General features: G+C 36.4%; 1 protein-coding gene across 1 annotated transcript in view; it reads right to left on the bottom strand.

The window, feature by feature from the left end:
• Nucleotides 1-18,618, bottom strand: part of UBXN7 (UBX domain protein 7) — a 58,130-nt gene that overhangs the window by 13,721 nt on the left and 25,791 nt on the right. Inside the window, exons 4-8 of the mRNA XM_037147402.2 lie at nt 9,941-10,006; nt 6,467-6,579; nt 2,730-2,876; nt 1,174-1,264; nt 416-543 (exon numbers count right to left, since the gene is read on the bottom strand). Coding sequence (XP_037003297.1) covers nt 416-543; nt 1,174-1,264; nt 2,730-2,876; nt 6,467-6,579; nt 9,941-10,006 — 545 coding nt within the window. The remainder of the gene's footprint in view (nt 1-415; nt 544-1,173; nt 1,265-2,729; nt 2,877-6,466; nt 6,580-9,940; nt 10,007-18,618) is intronic.

Raw genomic sequence — 18,618 nt, 5'->3', positions numbered from 1 at the left:
CCTTTTTTTTTTTTTTGCTAAGTAGCCATTTTTACTGCTACTGAGACCTGGATGCCCCAGCAATGCTGCCCTTGAAAGAGGTGGATTCCTCCCTCTATCACTGGAGCTTACTAAATCAGTTCTCACTGCTACATATTCACATCGTTTACTTCTAAACCAAAATCTTAGGTCACATGCCTATACCCTGCAAGGGAGACTAGGAATATGAATCTTATGATTTCACTGAGAAGATAGAACCCTCATGTGGGAAATTATCAAATTATAAAGAAGGCATCTAAGATGTTGTACAGCCACAAATTATAACTGTCCAATGCTTACATCATTAGCTTTACTTTCTAAGGTTCAAACATTCTATACAAGATACCTACATTCAATTACACTTAATTGGCCATCACTGCTTCTTAGTCATACTTACTGAACGGGCACATTTTTTGGGGGGGCTGCTAGAAAGTCCATCCAGTTGCCCATGTTCACCCAGAAACCCCGTCACTTGGTCCAAGAAAGAAGATACATCTAACTGGTGCCACTCTACTAGCTTCTGACCTAAAAATTAAAAACCAGGATATATAATGAAACCAATATATCTCAACATTCTCATTAAGTATTACTTTCAATATTTACATAATTAAAATTTTGGGAACACATATCCCCACACCTTATCAATTTAAGTTACATAACATTTACATAATCTAAATAATACATTAATTATAGTCAACCTAAGATTCCCAGCCATCAAACAACTTCTTTATCTGCTGGCTGCCATTTAGAAAGACGATTCAAACAAAGCAAAAATTTTGATGAAACTCAATTCATTAATAACAAAGCCAGCTCTACACTCTGTTCTCTGGTGGGATTACAGCTAGTATTTAATATTTTAATAATATAAAACCTAAAGGGACCCCTTATAATATAACAAGAAAGATGTAAGTTATTTTTTGAAAGAACAGAACTGCACAAATATAAAATACTATCATCTCCCCAAAATTGTCAGAAATAGACTCCCTAAAACATTTCAATAGATATTTAAATGATTCTAAAGGGCATCAATAAAAACCTTGACCTAAATTATTATGAAGATTTCTGAAACAGGATCCAGACAAATACTAAAGATAATTATTTAGGCAACTAAAAAATAAGTCATAGGTCAAATGCTGTAAGCTGATATGTTCTTACCTGTCCGTGGATCCAAGATGGAAACATAGGGGAAATCCCCTAGCTTATAAAACTGTATGTATCTCTGGCCCTCCTCACTGTCATGATAAACCTGTTAAGTCATTGATATAAAAAAAAGTCATCCTCTAAAAAAAGTTCCAATTACATCCCTGCTATACAACAACAACAATTAATTCTCCAAATATACCTTTGGTATATGCTAGGATCTCATTCCTACATTAAAGAGAAAATGAAGGTCATCTGGTGTGAACTCCCTCAACTTCCTGCCCTTAGTTCCTCTGAAAAATTATATATCAACCCATTTTTCCTCTATTGCCAGTTCATAAGAGATACTGCTCTTTCTGATCAAGTTAGTATTCTTTCAGTTCAAGTTACCTGTCTACTTATATCATTCCTGACCCTTTTATATTATACATCTTAATAAATCACAACATATTAAGATGATTATCTTGAATGGCATAGATGTTCAGTCAGTAGTTGCAAAATAAAAGGTTATTATTCAGAAAAAAATACTGAATTCAGGCCTGTAACACATGAATAAGTAAATTAATAACATTAACAGCATTTTACAGTGGGAAAAATTCATTCAAGACATTTTTTTTTATTTCATTTATTTCTCTTTAAAGGGGAAGGGAAGGAGAGAGGGAGAGAAACATCAATGTATGGTTGCCTCCCGTGAGTCCCCTGCTGGGAAACCGACCTGCAACCCAGGCATGTGCCCTGACTGGGAATCGAACCCCGATTCTCTGGTTCACAGGCCCACGCTCAATCTACTGAGCTACACCAGCCAGGGCTTCAAGACATTTTTATTTCCAAAAATTTTTCATAAAATGAAAATCTGAGCTAATCTTAGCTTGATGATTTACATAAAAAGAAAGTTGAGCCAGCATGACTAAATGACAAGCCTAAGGACATACAGTTAAAAAGTATCAAACTCAAGCTAAAATCCAAGTCTTAGTCAAATGTTTTTCTATTACTGAAATCTACATTTGCACCGTCTATTACAGTAGCCACCATAACATGTGCTACTGAAGTACTTGAAATGTAGCTATTCTGAACTGAGTAAGTATATATGAACCAGATCTTGAAGACTTAACATATGAACAAAAAGATCAAGATATCTCATTAATATTTTATTAGTTTTATATTAGATATATTGATTTTAAAATATATTAAAATTAATTTCACTTGTTTCTTTTGACCCTTTTTAATGTGGTTACTAGAAAACTTTTAATTACATATGTAGTTCACATTATATTCCTACTGAAATATTCCAGTTTTACACTTTAAGAAGATACTTAAGATCTTTTGAGATATGAGTATTAAATGGTTACACAGCTTGGTTCTTTTTTATCTCTTCCCTTGGGAATTCTTCACTGCTGCCCTAATTTTCATTTGTCCTTACTATTTCAGCCATTATGAGTGATTTTACTTTTTCATATGCTAAATTTAACTCAGTTATTAATTGTTTTCCAGTTTATAGCTGAATTCCTCCTTCTCAACATCCCATACTACGAAAGTAAAATACTACTAAAACTTTGATTAACTCTTCACACCTGCCAGAAAATGAAATGTTCCCGGATAATATTCTTCACAGCTTCATTGCTCCATACATCACGGTTGAGGCACTGGCATGCAAAGTCTTGTACATTTTGAATGTTTATCATCAGCCACTTATTCTGCATCTGGCCACACTCTTTGGCCTGTAAGAGTAAAGTTACACAATACTTGTTAGAAATAATTTCTACTTGGTAACTGATATGTTTCAGAGTTCGGACACTGTCATCTTTTCATTTAAATACTACAAAGTTTTTTTCCTCAAGCACGAGATCTAGAATTTTGGGTATCTATACGTTATTTACATTAATTTGCTTGGGTATACATAATTACACTGTCCACTTTCAAGCATTTTTCAAATTTAAATAAACTTATTGTTACAATGGCTGGATCTTTAGTGTACATTTAAACATCTGAAAAAAATTATACAAATTTTTAAGGCCAACAAGTCATGTAATTCTATCACTTGTCTCTATCAATCCCTACTCAAAAATATACCATCTTTTTCCCCTCCCCCATATAACCCATCTTCTTTTTAATAGATAAAACCAGTGTGTTATATCTTGTTGTTTTATTTTCTTTAACATCATATCTATCCACATTTCCAAATTATCATATTCATCTCAATTATTAGGCATGTGCTATTTTATAAAATCACCTTCAACATTTCTATAAAAGCTGCTGAGGGTGTTTTCTCTTAGGGTTATTTTCCTAGGAGTGAATATTAACAGAATGATCTTTAAAAGACTCCCCAATTTATGGTACACATATCAATCATGAGTGTGTACTTTTTGCTTAATAGTTCTTCATCACCATAAAAACCTAAAAATGTTGTTGAGTACAAAAAGATTGGCAAAAAAGCAAATGAGCAAATGCTTCCTTAACTCTGCGTAGGAACAATGAAATGAAAGCCATAGGTTTGACTAATTTTATCTTGGAACAATATTCTTTTCCACTGCAGTTTGACAGAGGAAAATCTTAGGAATCAATTAACTCAGGTTAATAACAGGTGACGAATATACATCATTTTGGAAGTACTGGGCAATGTGAGACTATATTCTGCTTTAAGAAGGTTTACACAGTCTTGCAGATACTGTTTCCCTATTTTGTACACATCTCCCAGAGAAAAACATTTTCTAATATTCACTGTTGATTCCACAAGTTCCAAGTTCAAAACGGAAGTATCCCTGTATTGAGCCAGAAAGCTGTATTTAACTAGTCAAAAGCTTACTTTATTTTTTAAAAGATTTCGCCCTGGCTGGTGCAGCTCAGTAGATTGAGCGCGGGCCTGCGAACCAAACAACCATGGTTTGATTCCCAGTCAGGGCACATGCCTGGGTTGCAGGCCAGTTCCCAGCAGGGTACGCACGAGAGGCAACCATACATTGATATTTCTCTCCCTCTCTCCTTTCCTTCCCTTCTAAAGATAAAAATCTTTTTAAAGAAGATTTTATTTATTTGCTTCTAGAGAGAGGAAAATGGAGGGAGAAACAGAGAAACATCAATGTGTGGCCACCTCTCACTCGCCTCCAGCTGGGGACCTGGCCAGCAATTCAGGCATGTGTCCTGACTGGGTACTGAACTAGCAATCCTCTGGTTCACAGGCTAGCACTCAATCCACTGAGCCACACCAGCTAAGATTCAAAAAGCTTATTTTAAAGTATACAAATATAATAAAATTAACAAGTTCTTTACCTATACCATGTACAATGATTAAATAAATGGGTGATAAAATGAGTAATTATGCTGCCATAATTGAAAAAGTATTTGGGAATAAAGAAAAAAATTAACATACATTTCTAGAGAAACAAATTGGAGAGTACTTATCCCTATAACAGGATAAATTTACATAAGTCTGTCTAAACTACAGCACTGACAAGAACAAAACATATTAACTACAGAGTTTTAGCTATACATACTGGATTTATAGCAGTTAGCAAAACACAAAAATCCCTACCTCCATGAAGCATACATTGGGAAGAAACCTTATATCAATGAGCACAAGAAACTGAAGAGGCTATTTAAAAATTACTGCTAGAAGGAAGGGCCCAAAAAGGACATGAATTTTATGCAAAGCAATAATGTTTAGATGGAATATAAGAGGGTCTTACACAATCTCACCAAGTATACTAATTATGTGAGTCTAGGACTAGAGGTAAGAGTGGTCCATGGGACAAATGATGTACCTTCCCTCTTAGAATCTATTAGGTTATTCTGAATCAACATTTAAAACCCATTCATTATGGGGGGGACCCAAGGACAAGCCTGGCTATATCAAATAGAGAGGTATGTGATATGCCCTGTATGTGACAAGGGGGAAACAATGGGAGACCAACAATTCTCCCAGTCCCAGACAAACCAGTAAAGTAAGAAAATAAAAGATATAAAGGGAAAAACATTTGTTTCAGTAATAAATATATAGGTATAAAGTCAAGAAGGAAATACATTAAAATATGCACAGTACTTTTAAATGAAAATTATGATTTTATTATTTTTCTTACTAGTTTTCTAATTTTTCTATATTTGCCAAATGTATATAAAACTAAATATAGGCTATATATAGTTTATTCAGAAAAAGTTTATCTTATGTATTTTGTTATTAAATTGGTTCTTTACATTTTTAATTTTTTTATTTTTAAAGAATTTAGTATTTTAGCCCTGGCTGGTGTAGCTCAGTAGATTGAGTGAGGGCCTGCGAACCAGAGTATCACGGTTTGATTCCCAGTCAGGGAACATGCCTGGGTTGCAGGCCAGTTCCCAGCAGGGGATGCATGAGAGGCAACCATATATTGATATTTCTCTCCCTCTCTCCTTCCCTTCCCCTCTACAAAGATATATTTTTTAAAAAATAAGGATTTAGTTTTTCATTTTTAGAGAGGGGAAGGGAGGGAAAAAGAGAGGGAGAGAAACATCAATGTGTGGTTGCCTCTTACTCGCCCCCAACTGGGAACCTGGCCCACAACCCCGGCCTGTGCCCTAGACTGGGAATCTAAGGTGCCACCCCTCTTTGATTTGCAGGCCAGCACTCAATGCACTGAGCCACATCAGCCAGACCTACATTTTTAGCTAAAATATTTTTACTTGCCTTTATAACAGGACTGTTGAAATTACTGAAGTATTATTAGTAACTGGGACTAGGTGCATGTGAAATTAAATGGCAACATATAAATACCAATTTCTTATGAAAACAGGAACTATTATGAAAATTGTTCTGATTCTTTCTGTACAGTGTACTCCAGATTATGCCATTCAATCATTTAACAAAGATTTAATGATGGTCAATTATGTGCCAAAAACTCTTCTAGGCATTAAATACAACGATAAAGTTCTTGTGTTCATAGAACTTACATACTAAATGTTCCCTTTCCTAGGCCAGATCATTCATCAACATTGATCATCTCTCGTTTGCCCACCAACTGGGAATCAAACCTGCAACCTACATATGTGCCCTGACTGGGGATCAAACTTGCTACCTTTTGTTATATGAGATAAAGCTCCAACCAACTGAGCCATCTGGCCAGAATGCAGTGATATTCTTTTAAAATACATTAGGAACTCCTAGAAAGGTGGGCAAAAGATACCTATAAACCTTTTAGTATATCTCATATCATGCTTATAATTATGCCAATTCCCTATACAGTATGCTGAAAACATTTTTTCTCTTAGAAAGAAAAAAAAATGGCACTGACAATGCAAAAGGATTCATGGTTAAGCCTTAGAATTTCCAACTACTTACTGTTTCAAAGCTGCCTTTATGCATCAAATCAATGGGTGGCCGGAATAGATCTGCAAGGGTAGTTAGTTTCTTATCTATGGCTCCTCCATTTCTTAATTCCTGTTCTTGCCGAACTGCAACACAGAAGAATGAGAAAGTTTTAATTAATCATAAAATAAAAGGCATAAATCTTGCAATATAAAAATTGCGAGTATCAATTGCAAGAATTGCTTAACCTCAAATGCAAATACTAAATGCTGATTCTGAAAATAATACAAAGTGAATGAGTTTTAAGATTTGGTAGTGGATTTCTACCCAATGGTAAAGATAAAAGCAGAAATTTATATAGAGACACAATCAAAATGTTTCCTTCATATATTCAAAAGTAACTTTTAGCATAAGAGAAAACTTTGAACTCCATTTATCTGGCTCTGAAGGTGATCCTAATTTATCTCTTGTTTCTAGCTATATTCCCAATCTTTAAAACTGGCAGGGCACAGGATTCCATGAAGACCTGGGTCAGTTTGGAGTTCCTTTCAACACTCTGCAAAGTTACAAGACCCACCTGTGCTTCAATAAGGTCATTGCAAATCAACTACAAAATCAAACACAGTCCATGAGTTTCTCACATATTCTCTAAACATAACTGTTCTCTCCTTTAAAATCTCACTGCTATACCAGTATGAATTCCTCTAAAGGGGTAAGGTCAAGATCCTCATTCTAACTTATTCCACAGGAAAATATAAACCTATTCTAAACAACTATAGCCAAAATATTAGTACTAGGGCTTCTTGGAGTAGTATTTTTCTTTTATTTTTCAATTCCCTTACAATAACCATTTTCATTGTGGTCTTCAATGGACAGATACCAGGATCTTGAGGCAAATCAGTTTTTTATTTCATGATATTATTTAAGTGCCCACTGAGAAGCTAATTAATTTTGTAAATTACCTGATTTTTACATGATCTCCATCTCTTTTATTCTTCTATCAACAAGTAGGTTAAAATTTGGAACAGCTTAGCTCTGGGGGAATTAATAACAATCACAGATGGAATTCATAATTTTATTTTTAAAGTATATTTTATTGATTATACTATTACAGTTTTCCCAATTTTTCCCTGTATTCCCTCCTCTATCCCCCAAACCTCCAGTATTACCCATCTTAGTTCATGTCCATGGCTGTACATATTAAGTTGTTCTGTTTCCTATACCATTTTTTACTTCTCTCATCTATTTCATGCCTACCTATCAATTATGCTTCTTCTTCCCTGTACCTTTTAACCCCTACTCCTCTCTTTCCCCTCCCCACTGAAAACCATCCATGTAATATTCATTTCTGATTCTGTTCTTGTTCTAGCTGTTTGCTTAGTTTTTTTCTTTAGGTTCAGTTGTTGATAGTTGTGTTTGTCGTCATTTTACTGTTCATATTTTTTATCTTCCTTTTCTTAGATAAGTCCCTTTAACATTTCATATAATAAGGGCTTGGTGATGATGAACTCCTTGAACTTGACCTTATCTGGGAAGTACTTCATCTGCCCATCCATTCTAAATGATAGCTTTACTGGATAGAGAAATCTTGGATGTAGGTCCTTGCCTTTCATGATTTTGAATACTTCTTTCCAGCCCCTTCTTGCCTGTAATGTTTCTTTTGAGTAATCAGCTGATAGGTAGCCTTATGGGAATTTCTTCGTAGGTAACACTTTCCTTTTCCCTTGCTGCTTTTAAGATTCTCTCCTCTTTAATCTTGGGTAATTTAATGATGATGTGCCTCAGTGTGTTCCTCTTTGGGGCCAACTTCTTTGGGACTCTCTTGGCTTCTTGGAAGTCTACTTTCTTCACCAGACTGGGGAAGTTTTTCTTCATTATTTGTTCAAATAACTTTTCAATTTCTTGCTGTTGCTGTTCTCCTTCTGGCACCTGTAATTTGTATATTGGAACATTTCAAGTTATCAGAGAGATTTGTAAGCCTCTCTTCACTTTTTTGAATTCTTGTTTCTTCATTTTCTTCTGGTTGGATGTTTACTTCTTCCTTTTGTTCCAAACTGTTGATTTGAGTCCTGGTTTCCTTCCCGTCACCACTGGTTTCCTGAATCTTTTCCTGTATTTCATTTTGGGAATCTTTCAGTTGTTCTTCCATTTTGTAACCAAGCTCAATCAGTTCTGTGAGCATTTTGATTACGAGGGCTCTGAACTCTCCACCAGATAGGTTAATTATCTCCTCCCTGCTTAGCTCTTTCTGGGGTTTTGCTCTGTTCTTTCATTTGAGCCATATTTCTTTGTCTTAGCACACCTAGTAAGTTGTAAGGGGATGGGGCCTTGGGTATTCACCAAGGCAGGGCAACCCTCCACGCTATGCTGCGGAGCTGCCTGTGGGGGAGGGGCCAGAGAGGGAACAATGCAGCTCGCTTGCTCATCTCTAGTGCACTTTCCAACAGACTCTCATGCGAGACTGGGAGTTTCTCCCAACCACCGTATTCCAGAGTCAACTGTGAGTCTCCGTTTCTCCTTAAGTCAGCCCTGGCCTGCAGGGTCTGCTGCATGGCTGGGGATTCTCTCAGCCAGCCCCGTAAGTCTCCTCGTTTCGGCTTCTCTCCAACTGCCGCCTTATTGGTCTGGTTGTTATATTTAACTGTGTCTTTAATTCTGTGGTTGTCACAGTTCTATGCAATTTGATTTTCTGACACTTCTGGCTGTTTATTGATTTTAGATTGGTTGTTATCTTCCTTTTGGTTGTATGAGCAAGTGAAGGGTTTCTACCTATGCCATCATCTTGGCTGGAAATCTAAAAATTTTACTTTAAAAAAAAATTTTATTTAGCTCCAGCTGGTGTGGCTCAGTGGATTGAGTGCCAGCCTGTGAACCAAAGGGTCAGGGTTTGATTCCCAGTCACAGTACATGCCTGGGTTGAGGGGCAGATCCCCATAAGAAGGTGCGTAAGAGGCAACCCACACATTGATGTTTCCCTTCCTTCCCTCATCTCTAAAAAGAATTAAAATATTGTTTTAAATTTACTGATTGATTTTAGAGAGGGCAGGAAGGGAGATGGTGAGGGAGGCAGGAGAGGGGGAGAGAAAGAGAGAGAGGGGTAGGGAGAGAAAGAAACATCGACTTGTTGCTCTACCCATCTGTGTACCCATTGGTTGCCTCCTGTATGTGCCCTGACCAGGAAATGAACCCACAAACTTGCCATACCAGGACACCACTCTAACCAAATGAGCTACCTGGCCAGGGCATAATTTTACTTTTTCAATAAGGTGAATCCTCAAAGTAATTGGACATCATATTAATAATCTTTTCTTTTTAAGACAAAGTATATGAAACAAACTGAGACCCTGACCTATGGGGAAGTTATGAGTGCTTTTCCACCTTCTGCTTTTATATGTGACAGAGAGAGGGGAAAGGAAAGGAGAAGACACAGAGAGAGAGAGAGAGAGAGAGAGAGAGAGAGAGAGAGAGAGAGACATATAGGGGATAAACTAATCCATAGATACCTACTAGTTTCAGTTTGAAAATCCCGGAAACCATCGAATATGGAACGTGCAGGCCGCCGTCTTTTAGGAGCTTTAAAGGGAAAAATAGAATTGATACAAAAAATTAAACATTTTGAAACAATTCTAAAAACTTCCTTATCTATAGTAATTATTGTTTTGAAACACTCAGATTCATAATGGTGGTCTCCTTAAAAAAATAAAGTATTTTAAAACCTTCAAGTCATTCATACATAATTAACTCAACCATCTTCAGCTCAACCATCTTGTTTTACAAATGAGAAAATTAAGGCCCAGTTAAGGAGACTTGACCAAACCTGTGTAAAAGACAGGAAGAAAGATTTTTAAGGATGACTCCTAAAGGAGATGAAACTACAAATGTTGCCAGTATCTAATTCAGGTTAGCCTAAGGAAGCAATTTTCAACCAGTGCCACAAGAATTTTTAAAATACCTGACTATTTAGTCAGGGGCAGTGACCTCTTTTCTCCCTTAGACTGTCAAATAAAAAATGACAATAGCCAATACAACATTAGACATCTCGTGTGAGTGAATCAAAATTATACCAATTTTTTTTGTCAGTTTAGCAAAACATATTTTTTGGTGTGCCACAGTCTTAATAGTTGGTTTACATGTGCCAGAAGATTAAAAAGGTTGAAAATCACTGGCCTAAGGGATCTGACTACCCTTTGGTATAACACTTTATAACTGAGTTCCAAACCATACCTAAAAACTACTTTTTAGTAAATGGATATACATGTAAAATTATAAATACCAAAATACTATTTTTAATTTTGGAAGAAAAATTATTCCAGTTACAAAATGGTTTAGTAACAGAAAAGTGTATAGAACCAAGGTCTTCTGATACCCCTGTACTGTGTCTATTACCCAATCCTAAAGTATTTTACAGATAAAGTCTAAAAAGCAATAGTCGCAATGTTATTTTACTATTTGTATGTGTTCTCAAACATAAAAAAATTTGCCAGATCATTTATATATATTACAGTAAATAAGGACATTTAATGACTCCCACTATGGGTAATAGTCATTAAGTTCGCTTACTGCATTCCTGGCTAACATGTAACCAGAACAATACTCCACATTAGTAAATGATTACTAGTAAGATTAGATAGAAGGTATAAAAGTCCCTGACCCCACATCAAAGCATCTATGTCAACAGCCTGTGTTTGTTATTATATAGGATAATTCTTTCTATTCAAGAACTATTGAGAGAAAAAAATGCAGAAAGAACCACATGTAAAAAATCTCATATTTATTTAAAGCATTATCTGGCCTTTTATAATTTATGCACATACTTGTATAAGTATTTATATTAAAAAAGCATAATACCCCTAGCAAAGGGATTTGGTTAAAAATAGAAACTTCCATGTTTTAGTTTTAATTTTTTAAACTTAAATTAACTTTTGGTTGTACTGCATTTATTTAAATTGAAAGTTTTAGAAATTTAAATGCTCCATCATTTCCCCCTTCTTCCATTCCTTTATAAAGAACTGAGGAATGTTATTCTTTTCAATACTGGAATTATTCTTAATTGAGAGGTCCTATTTCAAATGTATGTTTCTAGCAGGTTTAATACAGTCTTTCAAGAATGTCTTCTTAAAACTCATTATCAGATACTTTTCAACTGTAATAATTAAGGAAGTAAGAGTATGTTAGGATAAAATGGAATAGCTACCTAAGACAGCATGTTATTATTGGGCAGGTAGTTTTCATACACTTTTAAATTGTCAATGGCCTGCTCCTCTCCCGCTTTCCCTTTCTCCCCCAACCCACCCACCCTCAATTTAGCCCTTCTCTATCAGATAGAGATGTCCTAGCTCTCTCTAGAAGGGATTCTCACTAGTTCCTCTTATTCCTAGCCTTCTACCCAACCTCTTTTATTTTGTGGGCTCAATAACCTGTTCCTAACTGTTTCCTCTTTATTTATCATACGTCTTCAGAACCTCTCCAGAGAACAACACCTCTGGCCCTAGAACCATTCTTACTCCTGTCTACCTCTTCAGTATGAGGTTTCCTGACTCTTCTAGACCATCTGCTATAAACCAAACATCAGTCTTCTGTACTCTCACTCTGTTGCCTACATAATAGGAATGCTGGTCACTGAGGCTAAAGAGGCTAACCGACAGAGTTAAAAAGAGCTTCATAGTTAGGAGAGTAGGGCAGGTGGAGAAAAAAATTTAGAGAGAAGAGTGACATTTTCACAAATCTGTTAACATCTGGCTTAAGAGAATGTATCTGAATTTTTGGATGTGCTTCTGCATTCTGTTCTACCATCTGCTGCTATTCCTTTAGTTCACATATATGAAGAAAATTAAAATTCAATTTTACATAGATACGTAGTTGCAAAAAGGAGTATTTTAATAGTATTTTAAGATAATTATAAATATTCTCCTCTGATACTCACCAAAAATCAACCAGTGGAAGTTTCTTAAAGATTAGTTGAAATGCAGACTCTAAAATCTTATCAATGAACTTTTCATATGCTGTTCCATTAAAATCTATAGGTCTACGTGGTAGGCAGTCCCTAACATGGACCCCAATTATCCCTATCTTTCAAAATTCATAACTGTATTTGAATAACTTGAGTATGAGCAGGATCAAACAGAATGTGGCAGAGGTGACAGGCCTGGATGGTATGTCACTTCCATTAGATTTAAAAAGATGGTGGTGTTCTGGCTGGTGTGGTTCAGTGGATTGAGCGCTGGCCTGTGAACCAAAGGGTCACTGGTTCAATTCTCAGTCAGGGCACATGCCTGGGCTGTAAACCAGGTCCCCAGTGGGGGGCTCGTGAAAGGCAACCACACATTGAAAAAAAAAAAAAAAAAAAGATGATGGTTTGCATCTTGGGATGTACTCTCTGGCTCTCTCATTTGCTCTATGGTAACAACCTGATGTCTCCAACCAACAGTAACATGAGCAGGCTCAGAAAGAGAGATCCCCCTCTATTCAAGCTATGTAAGACAACTGTAGACCTGGCTGATACCTTGATTACACCCTTGTGAGGGACCTTAACCAAAGGCACCTAGCTAAGCCACACCTAAATTCCTGATCCACAGAAACTGAGAAATAACAAATGTTTGGTGTTTCAGAATACTCAACTTTGGAGCAATTTTTTTTTTATTTTTTTGGAGCAATTTGTTACACAACAATACATATCTCTCTGTGCAATTCACCACACCATATGACAAGATCTTTTACCCAGGCACAATTCTGTAATATCGTGCACTGGCCTTTTGAAAATATTCGTTCAATGAATTACTGACCATTTCATTACATAATCTTTTAAAAATCACCATCTGTTAACGTCACCAATAATATCGCCAGAAAGTCATTAAGTAGTGACATGTTTGTTATCAAGCTCATAATCGTGTATATAAACTTTCTAAAATTCCAATTTCTGCCTGAAAGATTTTTTTAACAAATCACTGGTAACAAATAATATCAGTTGTTTGCCTTGAAGCAGTAACAGGTTTTGTTCATTTTCAAACAAAATGTCTGCCACTCAGACCCACGTAACTCAGTTGGTTGGGCATCCTTCCGAAAAGCAAAAGATCATGAGTTCAATTCCCAGTCAGGGCACATGCCTGAGTTGTGGCTTTGGTCCCCAGTCGGGGTGCATATAGGAGGCAACTGGTGGATGTTTCTCTCTCACATTGATGTTTCTCGCCCTCTCTTTCTCCTTCCCTTCCCCTCTCTCTAAAAATAAACACATAATTTAAAAAAAAAGCCTGCTAAATGCGTAGATCTAAATAACTATAAGCCTGTCTGAAAGAAAAAAACAAACAAACGAATGGGACTATAACAGACTAAGAAGGTTTTGCATAGCAAATGAAATCATCAATAAACAAAAAAGACAATATACTGAATGGGAGAAGATATTTGCCAGTGATACACCTGTTAAGGGGTTAATTTTATAAAGAACTCATACAACTGGATACCAAAATAAAAAAGAGACAACCCAATTAAAAAATGGACAGGACCTATGAATAGAAACTTCTCCAAAGAGGACACAGATGGCCAACAGACATATTAAAATACGTTAAATATCACTAATCATCAGAAAAATGCAAATTAAAAACACAATATATCACCTCACAACCTGTCAGAATGGCTATTAACAATAAATCCACAGTCTTGGCTGGTGTAGATCAGTGGGTTGAGAGCCTGCCTGAAATTGGAAAGGTCACTGGTTTGATTCCCCATTAAGGTACATAACTAGGTTTTAGGCCAAGTCCCCAGCTGGAGGACAGAGTGGGGGCTGTGTGACAGGCAACCAATCAATGTTTCTCTAGCACACAGATACTGCTCTCCCTTCTCTTTTTCCACCCTTTACTCTCTCTCTAAAAAATAAATAAAATCTTAAAAAAAACCAATAAATCTACAAACAGCAAGTACTGGCAAGGATGTGGAGAATAGGAAACCCTTGTGTACTCTTGGTGGGAATGCAGTTTGGGGCAGCCACTATGGAAAACAGTATGGAGGCTCCTCAAATTTTTAAAAATGCAACTTACTTATTACCCAGCAATTCTATTTCTGGGTACGCACCTAAAGAAACCCAACACACTAATTCAAAAGAATATATGCACCCCTGTGTTCATTACAATGTTATTTACAATAGCCAAGCTATAGAGGCAATCCAAATGACCATCAACAGCCAAGTAGATAAAAAAACCTTGGCACGCGCTCATGTGCGTGTGCGCACACACACAATGGAATATTACTAGGCCATACAAAAAAGAATGAAACCTTACCATTTGAGACAGCGCAGATGGACTTACGGGGTATTATGCTAAGTGAAAGTCAGAGAAAGACAAATACCATCTAATTTTACTTATGTGTGGTAACTAAGGAACAAAATAAACAAACAAACAACATTAAAATAGACATACACAAAAAACAGACTGATGGTTGCCAGAGGAAAGGAAGTTTGGGTAACTGGGTGAAAATGGTAATGGGATTAAGAAGTACAAACTGGTAATTACAAAACAGTCATAGAGACAAAAAGTCCAATACAGGGTATAATTCCGTAATACTGTAATACCTATATATGTGGTACAGGTGGGCACTGGAAATATTGGGGGAAACATTTGGTAAACAGTTTCAGGCTATCTAACCACCATGCCTGAAACTAATACATAATACTGACTGTAAACTGTAATTGATAAATAAAATTCAAAATAAAAGAATGGAATAAATTTAAAAATATCTATAGCTTGTCAGCAATCTATCATAGAAAAATAATGTTCCATTAAAAAAGCAGCTAATTTCGCTTGCAACTCAAACTACTGTATAAGAACTTTTCCTTGACCCTTGACAGGTAGTTCAGTTGGTTAGTGCATCATCTTGATATGCTAAGGTTGCAGGTTCTATCCCGGTCAGGGCACACACAAGAATCAACCAATGAATGGATAAATAAGTGGAATAACAAATCAATGTTTCTCTCCATCTATCTCTCTAATATCAATCAATCAACCAATCAAGGATTTTAACTTTCCTCGGACTTCTGGCCAAGATGGAGGCAAAGGTAGATACTCTTTGTTTCCCTGTATAAGCAAAACAAGAATGACAAATTTAAAAACAAAAAGCAACCAGAACTGCAAGAAAATCAAACTGTATGTAAGTCCAACAACCAAGGAGTTACAGAAGAAACATTCATCCAGACTGGCAGAAGGGGTGGAGACAAGCAACCAGGCCAGAGAGAACATGTGGCATGGTGATGGAACAGGCAGGTGAGGTGGCGACTGGCGTACCAGGGGCAGGCAGTTGCACATACGCGTTTGGATAAACCAGGAGGAACAACTGGGGAGTGAAACAGACTGTGCAACCCAGGGTTCCAGTGTAGGAAACTACAGCCTTAGAACCTCTGGCTGTAAAAACCTATGGGGTTTGGGTGGCAAAAGAAACTCCCAGCCTCACAGGACAGTTCGTTGGAGAGACCCACAGGGTCCTAGAACCATACACAAACCCACCTACCCAGAAATCAGCACCAAAAGGGCCCAATTTGCTTTTGGGTAGCAGGGGAAGTGACTGAAAGCCAGCCAACAGCTGAGCAAGCAGCACTGTTCCCTCTCTGACCCCTCCCGCACAGAGAGCACCACAATGCAGCAATATGGGTTGCCCCATCCTGGTGACTACCTAAGGCTCTGCCCCTTATACCTAATAGGTATACCAAGAGAAAGAAATATGGCCCAAATAAAAGAACAGATAAAAACTCCAGGAAACAAAATAAGTGACAATGAGACAGCCAACCTATCAGATGCAGAGTTCAAAACACTGGTAATGAGGGTGCTCACAGAACTGGTTGAACACACATGTAATATAGAGAAAGAAGTGAAGGCTATGAAAAGTGAAATAAAGAAAAATATATAGGGAACCAACAGTGAAGAGAAGGGAACCAAGACTCACATCAACAATCTGGAACAGAAGGAAGAAATAAACATTCAACTAGAACAGAATGAAGAAACAAGAATGCAAACAAATGAGGTGAGACTTAGGAACCTCCAGGACAACTTTAACTGTTCCAATGTCCGCATCATAGGGGTACCAGAAGGAGAAAAAGAAGAGCAAGAAATTGAAAACTTACTTTAAAAAATAATGAAGAAAAACTTCCCCAATCTGACAAAGGAAACAGACTTTTAGGAAGTCCAGCAACCCCCAAAGAAGTTGGATCCAAGAAGGAACACACCAAGACATATCATAATTTACTCAAGATTAAACATAAGGAGGGAATCTTAAATGCAGCAAGAGGAAAGGAAAGAGTCTCCTACAAAGGAGTGCCTGTATGGTTATCAACTGATTTCTCAAAAGAAATCTTACAGGCAAGAAGGGGCTGGAAAGAAGTATTCTAAGTCATGAAAGGCAAGGACCTACATCTAAGAGTACTCTATCCAGCAAAGCTATCATTTAGAATGGAAGGGCAGATGAAGTGCTTCCCAGATAAGGGGAAGTTCAAGGAGTTCATCATCACCAAGCCATTATTATATGAAATGTTAAAGGGCCTTATCTGAGAAACAGAAGATCAAAAACTATGAACAGTAAAATGACAACAAACTCACAACTATCAACAACTGAACAGAAGAAAAAAGAAAAACAATGAAAACAAAAACTAAGCAAACAACTAGAACAGGAACAGAATCAGAAGAATGGACATCACCTGCAGAGTTTTCAGTGGGGAAGGGGAGGGAAAAAATAGGGGGGTAAGGTACAGGGAATAAGAAGCATAATTGGGAGGCATAAAATAGATGGGGAGAGGTTAAAAATGGTATAGGAAACAGAACAACCCATGGACATGAAAGAGAGGGGTGGGGAATGCAGGAGGATTGGGGATGTAGGCCAGAGGGGGGATAAAGGAGGAAAAAATTGGGAAAACTGTAATACCATAATCAATAAAATACTTTAAAAAATCACACTTTAAATTAATACTGTCCTAAAAAGAAATAGTTGTCTAGAAACCTCTCTTAGGTTATAGTAAGTCTAATAATGATAGTTCAGACTGACTTCTTAACTATATAAAGTCATTCTCATCCTCCTAACGTATATCAAACAAAAGGTAAGATGAGGATAGTGGGATTTCAATGGGAACTCTTTTGTCTTTGTTCAACAGTAAAACAACACAGCATCTATTTCCTGTAGTCTTCTCCATTCAAAGATCCTGCCTTCTTTTTTGCAATAAAAAAAACCCATAAATCTTACAAGGGTATTACTCCACAGCTCTAAAAATATTTGTAACATTTATATTTTGAAAAATTATTTGCTTTATTACTTCTAGTGTATTAACACAATAACTGCCTGAATTGAACAATACAGAATGCACATGTTATACTTCAATATTCAGATCTTACAGTTTTCTTCCTTCTATATCTATGTCTGAATCTAAATGGTATATTCTTTTATTTCTTGCTACAAGTAAAACCCAAAGCTAAAGTTAAAGATCAACCTTAAAAAAAAAACCCTCTCAATTAAGGTGCTTTTTCAAATCAAAAGATATCATTTCTATAAAACTAACAAATAAAATAGAAACAGGCTCATAGTATACAAAGAACAGACTGAGAGCTGTCAGAGGAAAGGGTGGGGGTTGTGTGAAAAAAGTAAAGAAATTAAGAAAAGAAGAAAACACCTCATACACATAGACAACAGTATTGTGATTACTAGAGGGCAAGTGGGGTGGGGAGAGGTAGCAATGGGTAAAGAAGGATAAATAGAGGTGAAAGGATGCTTGACTTGGGGTGATGAACACACTATACAGATGATGTATTATAGAACTACACCCCAGCAACCGGTATTATTTTATTAAACAATGTCACCAATAAATTCAATTTAAAAAAGGATATGGTTTATATAATTTTCTTCATCCCTCTCTTACAACTTACTTGTTCTCCTTTAGTCTAGTTTACCAGTAAAACTTTTCATAGGCCTTATTTCCCTGCGTTACTGTTCTCAATATGTACAATGCATTTGTCTGTCCATCTAGATCACTTTGTCTTCTACTTTTACATATACCTATTAATACCTAAAATATTCGGCTCACAAAAAGTGTTCATTAAACTAAATTTTAAGTTTTCTTTAAATCTGACTATACATCCTATTTTTACCATCTTCTCTACACACTCAGACTGATATCACATTTTTTTTTTTTTGCATGGATTATGTATCACTTTCTCCTTTGG

The sequence above is a fragment of the Artibeus jamaicensis genome, unplaced genomic scaffold, assembly GCF_021234435.1.
Source record: "Artibeus jamaicensis isolate MK-2021 breed Jamaican fruit bat unplaced genomic scaffold, CSHL_Jam_final contig_793, whole genome shotgun sequence".
Lineage (NCBI taxonomy): Eukaryota > Metazoa > Chordata > Mammalia > Chiroptera > Phyllostomidae > Artibeus > Artibeus jamaicensis.
This window is presented reverse-complemented; position numbering and strand designations above follow the sequence as displayed.